Source organism: Somniosus microcephalus, chromosome 30, assembly GCF_052327205.1.
Source record: "Somniosus microcephalus isolate GS21.2 chromosome 30, FLI_Smic_1.0, whole genome shotgun sequence".
Taxonomy (NCBI): domain Eukaryota; kingdom Metazoa; phylum Chordata; class Chondrichthyes; order Squaliformes; family Somniosidae; genus Somniosus; species Somniosus microcephalus.
The window spans coordinates 8,298,197-8,316,958 of NC_141016.1; the positions used below are offsets into that span (position 1 = coordinate 8,298,197).

The following is an 18,762-nucleotide window of genomic DNA, read 5'->3' on the forward strand; positions in this document are numbered from 1 at the left end:
GCCTTATACAGCACAACACTGAGGGTGGGGTATTACAGAATGATAGAACGGAGATCCTGATGATAGTGCTACATAACATTAACGGAGCCTGATAAATCATACAGCCCAGAAGGAAGTCATTCGGCCCATCATGGCTTTGCTAGTTCTTTGAAAAAGCTGTCCGATTAGTCCCACTCCCCTGCTCTTGCCCCGTAGCCCTACAAATTTCCCCCGGAGTGTTGTGTAACATAAGAACATAAGGAATAGGAGCAGGAGTAGGCCATTCGGCCCCTCGAGCCTGCTCCGCCATTCAATAAGATCATGGCTGATCTTCTGCCTCATCTCCACCTTCCCGCAGTATCCCCATATCCCTTGATTCACTTAATATTCAAAAATCTATTGATCTCTATCTTCAATATACTCAACGACTGAGCCTCCACAGCCCTCTGGGGTAGAGAATTCCAAAGATTCACCACCCTCTGAGTGAAGAAATGTCTCCTCATCTCAGCCCTAACTGGCCAACCCCTTATTCTGAGACTGTGACCCCCTGGTTCTAGACTCCCCAGCCAGGGGAAACATCCTCCCTGCATCTACCCTGTCAAGCCCGGGAAGAATGTTGTATGTTTCAATGAGACCACAGAGTAACAGAGATGGTGTTCTCGCAGTGAGGCACGATACCCAGTCCATGTAACCATTGATCCAAAAGACTTTATGATGTTGAGTAATTTTGCTCTTATCGGGTAAACCAGAAGTCAACATTTCCTATTTTTAAGAAAGCTCCCTCCGTTCGCAGTTCACAAGAGGGTTACAGATGAGGAAGGCTCCACTGAGCTGCCTCACTTGCTTTGCTCTGGGGAGGTGGGTTCGCTGTTCATTGCCCATCCCTAGTTGCCCTGACAGCCCAGTGGCTTGCTTGGCCCCCTCCTCAGAGGGCATCAAGAGTCAAGAACGTGGTGTGGGGCTGTATTCAACACGTAGAGCAGACAACACAGGGTAGGGGTAGTAGATTCTCTTCCCTGAAGCACCTTGGTGAAGCAGTCGCGTTTTTACAACCATTCGGAAGCTTATGGCCATTTCTTCTGCCGGACGCCCACAAATGACCAGATTTATTCAATTCTGTGTCCTACGTTGCTCTGTTGGGTTTTAGAATGAATGTCTTCTGGGTTGCTAATCTCAGACCATAACCACAACACTACATCTCCAGATCAGCCACAATTCCCCCATCACAGTATGCAACTTTCTCTTACAAAACTCTACCACCCTCCTTGGGATATTCTACTCCAAATATTTATCCGTCTATGTAAAAAATGGGCAAGCACTGCCATTAAAGTACTGGGTAGAAGAATGCTGGAAAAACAGTTAAGCTTCTGTTCAGCTTTACATAGAAACATAGAAGATAGGAGCAGGAGTAGGCCATTCGGCCCCTCAAGACTGTTCCGCCATTCAATGAGATCATGGCTGATCATCCAAATTCAGTACCCTGTCCCTGCTTTCTCCCCATATCCCTTGATCCCTTTAGCCTTAAGAAATATATCTAACTCCTTTAAAAATTATCTCCAGGGCTTTGGTTTTTCATGCAGTGATACTAATATCAGCCTGAGACAGAAGGTTGTGGGTTCAAGTCCCACTCCAGAGACTCGAGCACAAAAATCTAAACTCGCACTCCCCAGTGCCCGTACTGAGGGAGTGCCGCGCTGTCGGAGGTGCCGACTTTCAGATGAGACGTTAAACCGAGGGCACGTCTGCCCTCGCAGGTGGACGTAAAAGATTCCGTAGCCACTATTTTGAAGAAGAGCAGGGGGAGTTCTCCCCGATGTCCTGGGGCCAATATCCCTCAATCAACAACACTAAAACCCCGATTATCTGGTCATGATCACATTGCTGTTTGTGAGAGCTTGCTGTGCGCAAATTAGCTGCCCCATTTCCTACATTACAACAGTGACCACACTTCAAAAAATACTTCAGTGGCCGCACGGCGCTTTGGGACGGCCTGAGGTCGCTACATAAATGCAAGTCTTTTTTGAGAGTAAAGGTGACAGAGAATGTAGAAACTGAAAAGTATTCATTACACCCCAAGGAAAAAGCACGAGGTGGGCGTCAGTGAAAGTTGATCAGGCTCACTTTGTATCTGACTGATGTTTATTTCACTCCATGCTCCAATATTTACCCAAGTTGAAGCACTTCAAACCCAATGAGGAGCCTGTTTTTATTTTGAGGGGTGGGTTGGGGTGGGTTTAGTAAATTATTGTACAGAAGCCAAGTTGTTTTTGTTGATGGCATGTTTATCAAGCTGTGCTTGTTAATTGTTTTACTGCCTATTTGTTCTGTTTAAAGTTTCTTTTGGGTTTTGAACGAGCGCCTGACTTTCACAGTTACAACAAAATAGCTTTGACCCAAAAATAAAAAACAACCCACACACAATTTTACAAAACGCATTAAGACAAATATAACCCAGACTGGCAAGAGTGTGCACTGTTTGACTCGTCCGCGCCCAAGTGTGACAGACCCCTGGCAGGTGAATTGCCAGATACCCATGTGCGAACTCACTATATAACCAGGTCTTTCTTACAAGTGCGGATCCACCTGTGGATCAGTATTACAAGGAGCGCCTGCACGCTGTGTATCGTACAGGCCGTGAGTCGCCTCACACCGGGCCTCACTCCGGTATGACCTCTCTGGGTTCCAGAGGTGTCCCCGTGTCAGTGACAGGCTTCCCGGTCTGGCCAGGGCGGGGGTCATTCACCGTGTGGGAGTGCGCCCATCCACCGGCGGTCTGTGCCGAGTATAATTCTGTTGAAAGCAGGCTGAAAATAAATATGATATTCATTTAACACACTGTAAATAATGTCGCTCTGCCTGGGAGTTAAACTTGCACCTCATTCTGACCTGTAGCACGTTGCTGGGTTTGTTAAGGCAAACTAACTGGCTGGAGAGGCAATAACCTCTCATCCTCAATCTCTGAACGATGGTTCTCTGCCTTCTGCAATGACGAAAGATGCAAGCCGAGAAATTAGTGCCGGCCAGCTTTCCAGATGAATGTTTAACGCTCTCATGTTGCCCGCTACCTTAGTGGAGAGATTAGCCCATTAAAAATAAACAGGTTAATTAATGGCTGGGCTAAAATGGAAGATGGGAATAATACAAATCTGCTAAGCTTTCGTCCGCCAACAGTAATTTCAAAGCTATAGGGTAGAATTGAAATAAGCCACATTCTTAGACTGGGGAACAGACTGAAAACTCTCTGTTGGGAATAATATCAAATATTGGTTCAGGTTACAGTCAGCCAGCTGTCAGAAATCTGATGTCAAAATAAGTAGAAAAATAACCCTACTAATCCTGCAATAGAAATGGAAAATGCTGCACACACAACTCAGGCTGGTCAGTTTCATTAAAAGATGGCTCAAGTGTTTTGGGTCTAGAACCCCTTCATTAAAACTGGACTGGGAAGTCACAGGCCACAGAGAGGGGGTCGTGGCAAAAAGGCAAAGGCTGTGGGGATGTTATTGACCGATAAGATGTTGCCAAGTGTTTTAAACATCAGTGAGCCTTGTGTGTGTGTGTATAATGATCCTGCAAGGTAGCCAATGGCCCGTCAAACCCAGATATCAACGTGAGCTACAGTCCGAGCTACCGGTCGGTCAGAAAGGCGAGTCCGAGCATGGCTCCAGGCTGAGTTCGGAGTGGAAATAAAACAAAATAGTCACACCATTGTTATAGAGAAATTAGATGGCGGGATATTGTTGTTTTTTTTAATCTATTCCGTTTTTCCCTTAATGTAACTTTTGTCCAATAAACATGGTGGGCTGGTACAGATGTGTGGGTGTCTCTCTTGCACTGAGCTACCTTTGTGCCGGTTACAGTGAAGAACAGTAGTGGAGAAGGCAGAATATGCTGGTACACTACATCTTTCCGTAGAACACAAACCAGCAATCCAAACCGAAGAGTCTGAAGATGCCATTCTTACTGTACATCGCTGCCAACATCAACAGTGACTGCACTTTTGAAGTTAATCCCCGGTTGTAAAGCGTTTTGGGACATTGTGAGAAAATGATGGGGGTGTAAAAATACAAGTTAAAAAATTTTTTTTAAAACAGCTTTAAATTTACCGAGGGGCATCCAGTGCCACTCATATTACATGTTTATATATATATCATGAAGTATCTTCACACTCACACCGTGGCTTCTAGCTGAAATCACACGCCAAATAATTAAATATAGAACCAATAGCATCTTCTCTTCTTAGGCAGTCCCTTGGAACCGAGGATGACTTGCTTTCACATTAAAAATGAGTTCTCAGGTGACTGATGAGACCAATGCGGGACCTACAGACTCTGTCGCTGTTGGGGTTGTCCATGAGGGTCCTGACGTTCCAGGTCCCGAACTTCATTTTAAAGGGTGGAAGGTGCCTGTGCATGAATTCTTTTAACGTGGGGTGGCCATTGCACACCAGCTACCACACGGGCTTGACAGAGCAAGGTCCTGGTCCAATGGCAAGGAGATCCAAGACGATTGGAGACCAGGCTCTGCTACATCGGCCTAGCACACACACACAAACACAAACATACTCCTAGAAGTTACATCACAAGACCCCCTGCCTCCAACAGTTCCACATAGTCAAACAGCCTGTTCTTCCCCCATCTCCAATATTTCTATAAACAGTATACGAAAGGGTTCAAAGAAAGTTCTTTTTTTTAATGCCCGTATTATTTTTCTCCCGGGTTGCTCGCAGCAGTATCCAAGAGATTGATCTTCAATTCCTGGAGACTCCAGGGCAATCCTGGAGGGCTGGCATGGTGACCTGTGCAGCATACTTATTTTTTGGAAGTGCTCAAGAGACCTGGGGTCTCTGCTGTCAGAGGAATAAAACAAAAGGCCCCTGGAGTCTGCTTCAAAAATCTGTTAAAGGCTCTTTGCCCAGAATTCTGTAGCTCTGTGGAGCTGTCTGTTTATTTTTCCATGCATCCAAGTCCTCATGAGCCCTTGGGTCCTTGTGATGTTTAGAGGGAACAGATAAATAGCCCTCCTTTAAAAACATGTCTCCACCTAAAAAGAATGATGTTACCAGGCTGATACCAGGGATGGCAGGAATGACGTATGAGGAGAGATTGGGTCGATTGGGCTTGTACTCACTGGAGTTTAGAAGATTGAGGGGGGATTTCATCGAAACCTATAAAATTCTGTCAGGCCTGGACAGACTAGATGCAGGAAGGATGTTTCTGATGGCCGGGGAGTCCAGAACCAGGGGTCATAGTCTAAGGATAAGGGGTAAGCCATTTAGGACTGAAATGAGGAGGAATTTCTTCACCCAGAGAGTGGTGAACCTGTGGAATTCTCTACCACAGAGGGCGGTGGAGGCCAGTTCATTAAATATATTCAAGAAAGAGTTGGATATATTTCTTGAGGCTAAAGGAATCAAGGGATATGGGGAGAAGGCAGGGACAGGGTACTGAATTTGGATGATCAGCCATGATCTCATTGAATGGCGGAGCAGGCTCGAAGGGCCTACTCCTGCTCCTATCTTCTATGTTTCCCAGTGCTCTGCACTTTTCTGGAAAGCTTATTTCGCCCTCCTTGGGTTTAGTGTTGCTGCTTGCTTGGAGTTAAATAGTATTCAGAACAACCAGCCACCCCCCCAACCTTTCCTCTAAAACAGGCAACGGACATTGGCTGGAATTGGGGTTGAATTAATCAGTTAAATGCATCATCACCATGAGTGCACCGGAGTGATGTAGGGTTCTCCCCCCCCACCCACCATTTCCTCCACCAGCCATTCTGTGACAGCCTCGGGGTAGTTTTGTGTTGCGGGGCTATGCTCAAAGTGAAATGGGCTTAGAGAGAGCACCTGGGCTTATTCTACATTGGACCCAATCAGTATGGGTTAGACATTAAATCCAAGTCACAGGCTGGGGAGGGTTTACAAGCTGGTCAGAATCTAGCGAGGAATGGGCCCTGTAAAATATGTATCTATATAAAGAAAGGCCTCAGTATGTCTTGATCTGAAACGTTAACTCTGTTTCTCTCTCTTTAATTCTCCACTCCACTCCCACTCTGACCTCTCCATCCTCGGCCTCTTACACTGTTCCAATGAAGCTCAACGGAAGCTCGAGGAACAGCACCTCATCTTTCGATTCGGCACTTTACAGCCTTCTGGACTCAACATCGAGTTCAACAATTTCAGATCATAACCTCGGCCCCTATCTTGTTTTTCTTTCTCACATGGCAGCTGTCGATCATTCTGCCATTTACTTCATCTAGTCATCTTTTGTTTCTTAACTTGTCCCATTACCATCTCCTTTTGCCTCGCACCATCATCCCTTTTGTCTCTTAATCTCTCCTGCCTTCCACCCCATCACAAACCGACCCTTTTGTTCTTCCCTCCCCCCACACTTGCTTAAAAATCTGTTCCATTTCCAGTTCTGACGAAGGATCATCGACCTGAAACGTTAACTCTGTTTCTCTCTCCACAGATGCTGCCTGACCTGCTGAGCATTTCCAGTTTTTATTTCAGATTTCCAGCATCCGCAGTATTTTGCTTTTGTCTTAGTATGTCTCTGCTTGGCAGACGGCAGATCACTGTATATGAAGAACTGAGAATTACCAACCATTGAGGACTCGACGGGAGCAGCTTTGCTGATGTACAAGAAAATATGCAGAAAAATTATTCAGTCTTGAAGAATAGTTATACTTTTTTAATTAAAAATCGTACAAACAGACGGTCTATGATGCACATCTCATTTGCCATGAGCAGTTTATGCAGGAGGTAACCACAAAAAAGGAGAGACAGCTGACGGAGACAAACTGGAGAAGCAGAGGATTGAATCAGTCATTCTCTGCCAGCAGCTAAAGCGAGAAATAACAACAGAAAATGCTGGAAAAACTCAGCAGGCCAGGCAACATCCGTGGAGAGAAAATAGTCAACGTTTCGGGTCAAACCCTTTGTCAAGACTGGAAAAGCACAGGAAATGAAATAGATTAAAAGGCCGGGCTGGGAGAGAACAAAAGAGAAGTGAAGAGACATTAAGAGGTATTCAAATTGAGACGAGATGGTGATAGGACTAGTGGAGACAAAAGACGGCTCTAGATTAGGTGTGAAATGTGCTGGCAGAATGGGAGACAGCTGCCATGTGGGAGAGAAAAAAGGGGGGGCGGGGAAGGAAAGGGCCAAAACAAAGGTGTGGATAAAAAATAAGTAAAAATGTAATGAGGGCCGAGGTTACGATCTGAAATTGGTGAACTCAATATTGAATCCGGAAGGCTGTAAAGTGCCTAATCGGAAGATGAGGTGCTGTTCCTCGAGCTTACGCTGAGCTTCCGTGGAACAATGCAAGAGCCCGAGTACGGTGAGGAAAACGAGCCAGTTGCTTCCTTCAGTATCAGCTACACAAATCAGAAGCCTCAAGGTACTCATCATTGGCTGATGTTCAAGCTGTTCAGGTTCTTGAAATAGGGACCGAGGTGGGACGCAGGTCAAACGCGAATTGTTGCGCCAACATCAGTGTAATCATTATCACTGTAAAACTTTTTATCAATATCTTCGTTTGATATGCTCGAGATTCTGCCTGCCCCACCGCAGACCCAATGCGAGGTCCTTCACAACTTGTGTGCATGAAGCCCACTTTAAACTATAAATGTCTCAGAAACAGTTGTGCATGGACAGCCCTTGTGGCTCTCATCCCAGGGCATCTTCACTTCAAATTTCACCGCTTGAAAGTAAGGCGTGATTTAGAATGGCACTGTGGACTGCCAAGCACTCTGCTCTTCATAGAAAATAGATGGGGATTCACAACACGCAATTTATAGATTCTGTTCCAATAGACGCAAAGTGCAGCAAACCCCGCCTTACTACCTGTAGATAAATCAGTGAGCCTAACCCATTCCGCAGTTCAGTATAGTTGAGTGCTTTAAGCCCCTGGCAAAGACTTAACAAGGAATTCATTAAGTTTACCTCATGTAGGGCAAGAACATTCTTGGAGCTCAAGGTGAGGGATGTTAAGTGCTGGCAAATGGGAAACTCTCCATTTCAGGTACCCAGTGTCAAGTACTCCCAGGTGAGGTATAGCACAACTGTATACAGAGTAAAGCTCCCTCCACTCTGCCCCGTGTGCCTCAGAAGAGCACCATCTACCGCGCTGGTGACATTTCCCACACCAAACATGCTGTGGTCTCGTGAGCGAGACCTCCAAAGCCAAACCAGGGGCAGGTTTGTGCTGTAGACTTGAGGGGGGTGGGGGCAATTTTAACCCTACTCGCTCAGCAGAAACCTGGCTGGTGGACAGTTAAAATCGCCCTGGGCTCTTACTGGTCCAAAAGCCGCCATGATCGCAACATCTGCAATTTTGACCCACTCTCGAGTAGGCAGCAAGGACACTCGCCCGGAGCCAACAGGGTCCTTCTTTACATAGGCATGTTGCGGCCTGATATTATCATCGAAACCCGACTGTAATTTTAACTCGGACGTGAGCGGGGAATCCACCTGAAGTTAAAATTGGGTCCTTGAATTCAGAAAGGCCAAACTCACTTTCATAAGAATAGGGTTTCTAATGTAAAGCTGGTGTATTCGGCTTCACAAGTGTGCTGATAATTTCATTTATTTTTTACATATACAGTTTAAACAGACAGGGAATAAACATTCTACAATTTTTGGTAATAATCCTCAGAACACAACACAATCAACTGTGGTCCCATTCCCAAATACGAGTTCAGAACAGTTAGTCATACACCTAAATCCTCTACACAAAGAAGAAATTCGATACACGCATTCATTTCCCCCTCGCCTCCTCACACAGCAGCAAAGTGGCCTTTGGTGATCATAACTATTGTACAAAAATTGTGCAAATGTAGTGGAGTTGAAGCACTTTGTCTCATCGGTCTGAACATTACCACGATTGCAATCCAAAGACTGAAGGGGGGGGCTGCCAAATAGTATGTCCGAATGTGGCACGTTTAGAGATTCAATAGTAGCCTTCAAAGGGGGATTGGATAGATGCTTGAAAGAGAGAAGGTTGCAGGGATATGGGGAAAGAGCGGGGGAGTGGGGCTAACTGGATTGCTCTTCGAAAGAGCCGGCGCAGACTCGATGGGCCGAATGGCCGCCTTCTGTGCTGCACTTTTCTATGATTCTACAAGGAGCTCTGGAATATGGTCATTTTAAATCTGCCTCATTTACATTCCAAGTCTAAAGCAATTTTGCATGCACCATCCTCTCCTGGTGCCTTGCCATATCTATGCAACTGGGGCTGCAGCCAATGCCAGATCACTGTGGCATTAATAACTGCATTCATTGCAAAGTGCAACTTCTGCCCTCTTGCATTGGTGAAACACAAGATTAAACAATGGTGCAGCAGGGGGGGGGGGGGGGGGGGGAAGAAAAGTGTTGGACCTAGTGTACAAGTTGCACATCAAAACACACAATGAGGTGATGTATACAGCAGATTTTATTTTAACAGTAAATCCCCACACGCATCATTTTCAGGGCCTCTGCACTCATGAACCAACCTCTGACTCACCGTCAGTGCAGGGGGTTGCTCACATTCACAACAGTGTGACTGTTTTCATGATCCTGACTGGGTCAGCACAGCTAGAGAACAGGAGCAACCAAAGTCCTGTCGCTCTCTCTACAACAAAAAAACATTTACTCTGGTTTTTTTTCTTGTGTACGGTTCATGTTAGTTTTTTTTTGTTTAGATGGAGTAAACAGGATCCACAGGTGTCTCGAAATGGGTTTGCAGCATTCAAACTCGCTCAACAAACCACAGTCCCCACGATCCAGTCGGGATATTGTTGGTGGACTGGCAGCCTGGATTGCCTGGCGATTAGCTGTTTGCACAGCGAGACTTGGTTTCACTCAGTTACTTCAACTAACTCTCAAGTTAACTGCTGCTCATAAGACATAAGGGTTTTGATGATTTTTCGCGTTTCTGGCTACAATGGAAATCTTGAAAGCTGACTATTAATACAGCTTAACGAGAACGTTTCTTATGTCCTAAGAAATCGCTTATTGTGCCAATTGTGGTCAGTGAGCATCATTTTGTTTTGATCCTCATGTGCATTCTGCATTTTACACTTTACCGCCACACATACCAGGAGAGTGAGGTAGCCCCCCCACCATCACTGCAGTCACTGTGTTCCACAAAGCAGAAAGCACCATCAAAGCAGGCCAGATCGTTTTTGATGTCTAACAGACTGGTTCAACCATATCATGCCCCAGGGTAGGGCTGTTTCTAATGGGGGGGGGGGGGGGGGGGGGTTGTGGGCAAAACGTGGGCGACTTCTCCCCGTTACAATACAGCACTGTTGCACCCACGGTAATCGGCATGGCTGCGATGTAATCGAGGCGGTGTTGTGGCATCACCAGTGCTAGCTGCCAGATTGTCTGGCAGGGAGCAAGCTGGGGGGGCGGGGGTCTCGGTCTGTACAGGCTGGGAAAGCTGCTTCTGCATCGGTGGACAGGCGTTTCCCGAGCAGCGAGGGGGAAGATCTGTACGTGGACACGAGTGGTCACCTTTAAACAATCAGCACTGGGAGTCTGGCCTGCAGGGCGGATTGCCCAGCGCGAGGAATTTAGAAGAATGAGAGTTGATCTTATTGAAACATATAAGATTCTGAGGGAGCTCGACAAAGTAGATGCAGAGAGGTTTCCCCTCGTGGGGAAATCTAGAACTCGGGGGCATAGTTTCAGAATAAAGGGTCACCCTTTTAGAACTGAGATGAGGAGGAATTTCTTCTCTCAGAGGGTCGTAAATCTGTGGAATTCTCTACCCCAGAGAGCTGTGGAGGCTGGGTCATTAAATACATTTAAGGTGGAGATAGACAGATTTTTGCAAGATAAGGGAGTGAAGGGTTATGGGGAGCGGGCAAGGAAGTGGCTTTGAGCCCAAGATCAGCCATGATCTTATTGAATGGCGGAGCAGGCTCGAGGGGCCAAGTGGCCTATTCCTGCTCCTATTTCTTATGTAGTATGCTCATAAGTCTCTCCGGAAACAGCCCTCTAACATAAAGATGGGTTCAGACATCACTTCACCCAGAACACAAAATAATTGCATTTAATTAGCGTTTTTTGCATCAGCTTACGGGGGAAAAAAATTAAAATTAGAAATTAAACTCGACCCAAATGTAAACTGATGGTTTGTTAAAAAAAAAATATTCTTCGTGCTCTCTGCAGGATTTTGGTACCTTGAGATTGCAGAAAATTACAGCCACCCCCCTTTCCCCTCAGTCTCAAACACTGCATGGTGCAAGTTATCCATTGATCTTGTGCGACCCGATAGCAGTCAAAATGAATTACACTTCCAGGCGACATTGCAACCTCAAAGCAATGATCCAACTGCACACACCACAGCGTGGCACCAGCAGGGCCCACTTTCCCTCTGGAGCTGATCAATGGTGCTGACCCCCACAACCTTTCGGCAGCACCTTGACTAGCGGCTCGTGCTTCAGTGCTGGAGCAAGGGGAATGGTGGGCGTTCGGTCTAATATGGCGAGTTCGCGGCTCTGGAGGACGCGTTGTGCACGATGCACCTCAGCTCGCACTGGACCCGGGGAACACGCGCCTGTCTAAACAGGTCGCGCTCACGGCATTTTAACTTTTAACACAAAAAGAGAGACAACTTTTGGAATGCTTGCCCAACCCAAGTAACCTAACCCATCAACACCGAAGCATGTCCTATGTCATGTGGCCTGAAGGAGTGTAATCAACGCCTTCAGCCACATGTCAAACGGATACAGAAGGGAAGACATCGATCCACTTGCGAGTGTCGGCCAGTCTTAATTGTGTTTTATGTTAACGAGACACAGCTTGGGGAGGCAGAGGGTGTATTATTCCATCTGATTGGGACGAGTCCTCTACCTTTCTGTGAGATATCATGGTGTTCTGCTCCTTGAATGCGCTCCGCTTCCACTACAGTGCCCCCCCCCTTTCTGTTCCCATTCACATTTGGCGCAGACATTCATGATGACAATTTTGGTGAGCTCGCAAAGGAGCATCTGTCCCTGGGCTGCTTCTAGTTAGCAGTTGGAAATGATTAAACATGGCAAGAAAGAGAGAGCTGACAAACACAATTAAGTGCACAGGCAACTTTACGGATTACAGGGTAGTTCAGCAGAATTAATTTCTCCTTTAAATACTCCAGTTATTAAAATCGCCCCCCCCCCCCCCCCCCCTCTCTCAAGAGCAGGGTTCCAGGTTCATTCCATTATACTGAAGCTGGAATCTAACCTCAAGCTTGGGAGGAGATAAATAAAATATATATATATTATATATCTCAGGGTGCGTACAGATGGGGGGAAAGGGGTGGTGCCGAGGGAAAGAGGAGGAGGAATCCTTCTTCTCTGGGATTTCTTTGCAGTGTCCCAGATCTTTCAAATGTAGACGGAACAAAACAAACACGGTGTGGCGTTCCAGACCAGTTTCCCAGCTCTCTCTGCAGTAGATCCAACGCAACCAAGTCCACAACTGATTCAGAGCTCAGCAGCTGAAGGCCTGGGTCAGTTCCACTCTGCGCTTCCGAATATTTACAGAAAAGAACAACCCTCGTCACCGCACGCAAGTTTTCCTTCAACTTTTCCAGATTTTTGAGTTTTACGTTACGAAGCCAGTGGGGGAGGGAAGGGTGGGAAAGTCAGAAGCAATGCCTCTTCAGAGATCACAGTGCATCAGATTTGCTCTACGTTTGGAGAGTCTGAAATTCTGCTTCTGCACGTGCGGCATTCATATCGTATTTACATGGCTATCATCAGACGGCAGCCAGCCTGTTCAGAAGTAAAACCGACTCGTTGTGTTCACATTAGAGCAACACTGACCCAAGGAGGTAAAGCAAGATTATCCTTGGACGAATTCAATTTTTTTTTAAATGATTGTAAAAATTTGCCTTCATCCAATTTGTACCAGATTATTATTTTTTACTGATTCACATTTCCATGGACTTCCATAGATTACATCACAGACTGTGTGCGCCACGTACTTTTAACTTCATGGAAGAGCAAAGTAAATTAAAAATCACAGTATAAAGTATTAAGCCATCATAAATAATGAATCATTCACACAGCGGGGGGTTTCAGCTCGAGGTCAAACAATCATTACTGTCAGTTTTAAGCGGTTCGTGTTTCCCTCCCCATTTTCAAAGTAAAGATTTAGCGGGCGGGAGGGGGGGAATAGTGCAAGTTAGTACACTGTCTTCATTCTCTACAAACAGCTGTTGCCTTTTCCGATGAGATGGAAGCTGGTTAACTACAAGCCCCCACCCACCCCCCCCCCCCGATCTCCGCTATTTCAGGAGGGTGATTCCACTGTGAATTTACTATCGCAATTAGTGTGCAAAGCGAGCTCCCGGCAGCCAGTGGGAAAGCTGACCCAATAAGCCAGGGAGCCGCCACAGGGTACCGCCAAGTGAAACGAGTGACTTTGAAAGTTTAAAACATTTCTCCTTTCACGTGAACACGGTGCAGGAGCCTAGATGTCGCAGAGTGCAGCATCTAATCATAACTTTCAGACATGTGAAAACATCGACAATGATTTTTAAAAAATAACTTGTGTGGGTGGGGCAATTGATTTGTGACATCCCATGATTCTCTATCTCCGGCCCACGTGGCGCGATTTTCAACACAAGATTCCCAAAGCCAGTTTCTGCCGCGTTCTTGCTCTGTTATGTCTGTGCACAGCCTGGAAATGATAGCACAAGCGTACAGTTCCCATCCGAACATCTCCTGTGCTGTAAGCTGAGAACCCCCATCACCCGCCCCTGACTTGCCCCGTTATCCTCCTTCCCCCCCCCCCCCCCCATTTCAGTGTTCCCGCCCACAGTCTTGCTTCACGATCTCGGTCGTCTATTGGTCCAAAGAAAAAATCACTCGTATCACTTACGGAGAATGTCTCTCAGCAAGAGAACCGAGTTCAGTGCGCTGTGCCCACAGACCTTCATCCCCTGCTAGGCTGACTATGAACAGTTTGGTGACGGGAACGGAAATGAAGAGGAACGGCTAAAACCGAGTACAAAAAAAAATAAGAGCCCACTGCGCAACGACCTTTGCCCTCTAGTTCCTTTTCTACTAACTCAAATACACAAGCTCTACACGTGTAGATCTGACCCACGGTAGTTGCACTACTCTAAACAGTAAAATAGAAAGAGTTATCCCAGTGGGATTATGTACTTTTTAAAATATATAAAAGAAAGTTAAGAATGTTCAGGTTGAAAAGTCTTAGCCCTCTGTCTTTCCTGCGGTTTCTGCAGCGTTTTGTCACTCCACGGTCACGGATTTGGCCAGGTTTCGCGGACAGTCGACCTTCGGGAGGGAATAAAATTCGATTAGTAACTTGCCGTTCCACTGCGGCGCTCTCCTGCTCTTCTCAGTTTCACCCCCTTCTCCCCTGACTTTCCGGCACCGGCCTTTACTGGGATACGGTTCCCCGTTCACCGGCAACCTTCTGCCGCTTCACCCAAGTCGGCACTTTTCACCCGTGAAGAGTCGGCACGCTGCTCGTCGAAAAGGATATTGGACCGCCAAGGGCTGTTCTCACCCGACTCCCGCACCTATCTGCAGGAGTTACTGGAGAGCAATCAGGGTGGGAATCCTGGCCAATTCTTCCCTGGCTCACGGGCAATGGGGCAAATTACACATAGCCACACTTGGGAAGCGGTGTATCCTGTTCATAGAAACATAGGAGCAGGAGTCGGCCATTCGAGCCTGCTCCATTCAATATGATCATGGCTGATCCTCTATCTCAATACCATATTCCCGCTCTCTCCCTATACCCCTTGATGCCTTTTGTGTCTAGAAATCTATATCTTCTTCTTAAATATATTCAGTGACTTGGCCTCCACAGCCTTCTGTGGTAGAGAATTCCACAGGTTCACCACCCTCTGAGTGAAGACATTTCTCACCTCAGTCCTAAATGTCCCACCCCGTATCCTGAGACCGTGACCCCTCGTTCTAGACCCCCCAGCCAGGGGAAACATCCTGCATCCAGTCTGTCTAGCCCTGTCAGAATTTTATGCGTTTCAATGAGATCCCCACTCATTCTTCTAAACTCTAGTGAATACAGGCCTAGTCGACCCAATCTCTCCTCATACGACAGTCCTGCCATCCCAGGAATCAGTCTGGTGAACCTTCGCTGCACTCCCTCTATGGCAAGTAGATCCTTTCTTGAGTAAGGAGACCAAAACTGCACACAGTACTCCAGGTGCGGTCTCACCAAGGCCCTGAAAGTAGCTCTTAGATTGGTGGTTTTAAAATGGCTGGATTAATGCTTCTGCTGCTAAACAACAAAGGGTTTTAACATCAGCCGTTGATAACTTTGCAAAACGCTTGCATTTGTAAAGTGCGTTACAACATTGGTGAAATATCTCAAAAGTGCTTCGCATGATGGGTAAAATTGAGGTGCAATGACCGTATTTGCATAGGCAAGCACGGCAGCTATTCTGCACCAGCAACGTACACCTCCACCCCACCCCCCTCCCAGCGATGAGACAAATCGGCAAATCATCCGGCTATTTCAGCAGTGGGGGGAGGGAAGAAAGTTAAAAATCATTTTCGCACCGAGAGGATTAGAAATAATTTCTTGAACAGAAACAGAACATTTCGGAAATGTGTGTGGGTAGCGAGCCAGTACGTGAACGAGAGAGGTTCAACGATTCAGTCGTAACTTAATCAGAGCACTCAGTCCTCATGAAGGGTAATGGCCCTCTGTGTGACCCCCCCCCCCCCTCCTTCAGACGCTGACTGACCGGCTGAAACATATCCATCATTTTCTGTTTGCATTTCAGATCTTCAGTCTTGACTTTCATCTCACGATTACTCTTAGATCAACGCGACCCTGGAATTATATAGTGGGATCCCGCTGGCCAGATGCTCGACATGTTTGACGTTCCTCTTGCTGCTATTTTAGTGATGGTATTAACCGATTGAAAACAAACGGTTTGGAATAACTGGGTTAACACCACCTACGCGACCACAGAGGAATTTCAGATAAATCTGCTAGGCATCGATCTGTGAGCATCGCACGGTTGTAAATTCGGGGCCCGAATGTTCCCTTCCCGCATTTACAATTCAGTATTTCAGGAAGGTTAAACCGCGGGCTGCAAGAGGGTCGAATTTTGCACAGCAAAGAGCAGCTACTCACATCAAATCCTCGGAGGACAGCAAGGTGGAAGGATAGAAGCTGCAGTGGGATGACGCTGAGGATCCCCTGCAGGCAGTCCACACTGTGAGGCACTTTAATTACCCGGTTCACACTCTTTATGGTCTCGTAATCGTCCCTGTCGCAGATCACCACTGGACGGCCCTGAAACACGGTGAACACAATCATGCTTCGAACAAACTGCAAAGTAAGATACTCTCACCTCTAACCTCCCTCTCTGCTGCAGGCTTTTAAAAAAATCTTTCTCTATTATATTGATGCTACTATGGCCAGTGCTCCTCCGAACTTTCCTCCCTTTTTCCTTGCAAGTATCAAACACACGGTTCTACCCGCTCTTATATCTCCCTGCAGCCTCACTGTGTTAAAAGTCGAGACTCATTGCACTGTTTCCCGACTGTAACTCACTCTCTCTCGGGGCTCCAATACTGTGGAACTTCACACTTCTCTCGGCCTTTCCTCTCATCTGCAATCTATAGGCTTTTGAAGAAAAAGATCTGCATTTAAACAGCATTTTAGACATCTCTCAGAAACAACCCCAAAAGCACTGCATATAAAAGGAATGCCTTTGAAGTGCAGTGACTAAATGAGTTATAATAACAGAAAATGCTGGAGATACTCAGCAGGTCAGGCAGCATCTGTGAAGAGAGAAACAGAGTTAACGTTTCAGGTCGATGACCTTTCGTCAGAACTGGAAAAAAAGCAGGAAATGGAACAGATTTTAAAGCAAGTTTAGGGGCTGGGAAATCTGTTCCATTTCCTGCTTTTTTCCAGTTCTGACGAAAGGTCATCGAGCTGAAACGTTAACTCTGTTTCTCTCTTCACAGATGCTGCCTGACCTGCCGAGTGTCTCCAGCATTTTCTGTTTTTATTTCAGATTTCCAGCATCTGCAGTATTTTCTTTTTGACTAAATGGTTATGTTGGCTAATGCATCGGCCATTTTGTGCAACGCTAAATCCGGCAAACGAGGCGAGTGGTCAGTTCCTCTTTTTTTTAGTTGCATCAGTTGAGGGAGGAACTTTGCCCAGGACACTGGGACTCCAACACCCACTCTCCTCCGCTCTTCTTCATAGAGTGCAATAGGACTGTGAACAACCACCAGAAACAGGCAGATGACATCTCCTATTAATACCTCGCCGGAAGCGAGTGTGTCGGCTGATCGCCACTTCTCGATTTAAACTGGCCGCCTCTCTGGCGCGGCGCGGCTTTGGTGGCCTCCTCCTGCACCGTGGCCTGCTCTTACAAGAGAGAAACTGAAATGAAAAAAAAAATCGCAGTCAATGCTGTACCTGCCGTGCGACCACTTGCTGCAGGGCGTTTTGGCACTTGGTGTAGGTGTGGTCCCTCATGATCACCATGATGACTGGCATCAGCTTGTCCACCAGGGCTAAGGGTCCATGCTTCAGCTCTCCGGCCAGGATGCCCTCAGAATGCATGTACGTGATCTCTTTGATTTTCTGCAAAAATAATTTTGAGATACTTATACAGAAACCAGAGGCTGTGGGTCAGCTTTGGAAAGCTCTCCCTGCCATCTTATCATGAAGTATTTCCCCCCTCCTCAAATGTCCCAGCTTTTATTCCTTTGTTTCATTTAAAGCATGGACTTCCCTCTTTCCGGAGTTTTCAGATCTAACTGATTTGTCTAGGATCGTCCGTACCGCTTTTTCTGTCCACACAGCCCCCTTCCCCGTAGGAATGACGAGTGCTTTCAGCCAGGGTTAAGTTACGAGGGCTGTTTGCAAAAACTTGGCTTGTGTCCCCTTGAGTTTAGGAGATTGAGCGGGTGATCTGATCGAGGTGCTTGAAATGATGAAGGGATTCGACAAGAGTAGATGCAGAGAAACGATATCCTCTGGTGGGGGGAAATCCAGAACAAGGGGGCATAACCTTAAAATTAGAGCTAGGGCATTTAGGAGTTAAATCAGGAAGCAATCCCCCCCCCCCCCCCGCAACACAAAGGGTAGTGGAAATTGTGGCATTCTCTCCCCCAAAAGGTTGTGGATGCGGGATTAATTCAAGACTAAGATCGATAGATTTTTGTTAAGGGTAAGGGTATCAAGGGATATGGGCCAAAGGCGGGTAAGTAGAGTTGAGGTGCAGATCAGCCACGATCTAACTGAATGGCGGAACAGGCTCAAGGGGCTGAATGGCCTCCTCCTGTTCCTACATTTGTCCAGCTTTCTCTTGCTGTAGTTGCAATGAAGGGCTTGCACGCTGGATTGTCGATGCTGGAATAGGTCTACCTCCACAGTGAACACTTTCGGGAAATTATATTAATTACCACCACAGCCCACAACCACAGAAGATCATTGTCCTTGGGCTGGAGGTCACAATCTCACACAAGCGCCCGGCCAAAAAATGGAAGAGTTGCTCGACGCAGAAACCTATATAAAGTTTTTTTTTAAAAAGCCAAGTTCAAAACAGAACTCTGAAGAATTTCCACAATACAAGAAACTTTTTTTTAATCCGGCACCGACGGGACCAACGTAGTGCCGGTTCATCAAAAATTCCAGATAACCGAGAGCTATAGTAAAAGATACTGAGCTGAGAGCTCCGTATAAAGCAACAAACCCTGTTGCTTAGCAACAGGTGCAGAACAATGGCCACAAGTTCCAAGCGTCTCTGTAGCTTAGCAACAGCTGCAGCCACACCC

At 46.6% G+C, this 18,762-nt stretch overlaps 1 protein-coding gene across 2 annotated transcripts in view; it reads right to left on the minus strand.

Moving 5' to 3' along the window:
- Positions 1 to 8,551: 8,551 nt before the first annotated feature.
- LOC147097906 (glutamine--fructose-6-phosphate aminotransferase [isomerizing] 1) overlaps positions 8,552 to 18,762 on the minus strand; it is a 117,181-nt gene continuing 106,970 nt past the window's right edge. For both annotated transcript variants that reach the window (XM_085970962.1, XM_085970961.1), the window contains 3 exons: positions 17,399 to 17,566; positions 16,094 to 16,255; positions 8,552 to 14,256 (listed from right to left, as the gene is read on the minus strand). In XM_085970962.1, coding sequence (XP_085827088.1) covers positions 14,212 to 14,256; positions 16,094 to 16,255; positions 17,399 to 17,566 — 375 coding nt within the window. In that variant the 3' untranslated portion in view covers positions 8,552 to 14,211. The remainder of the gene's footprint in view (positions 14,257 to 16,093; positions 16,256 to 17,398; positions 17,567 to 18,762) is intronic.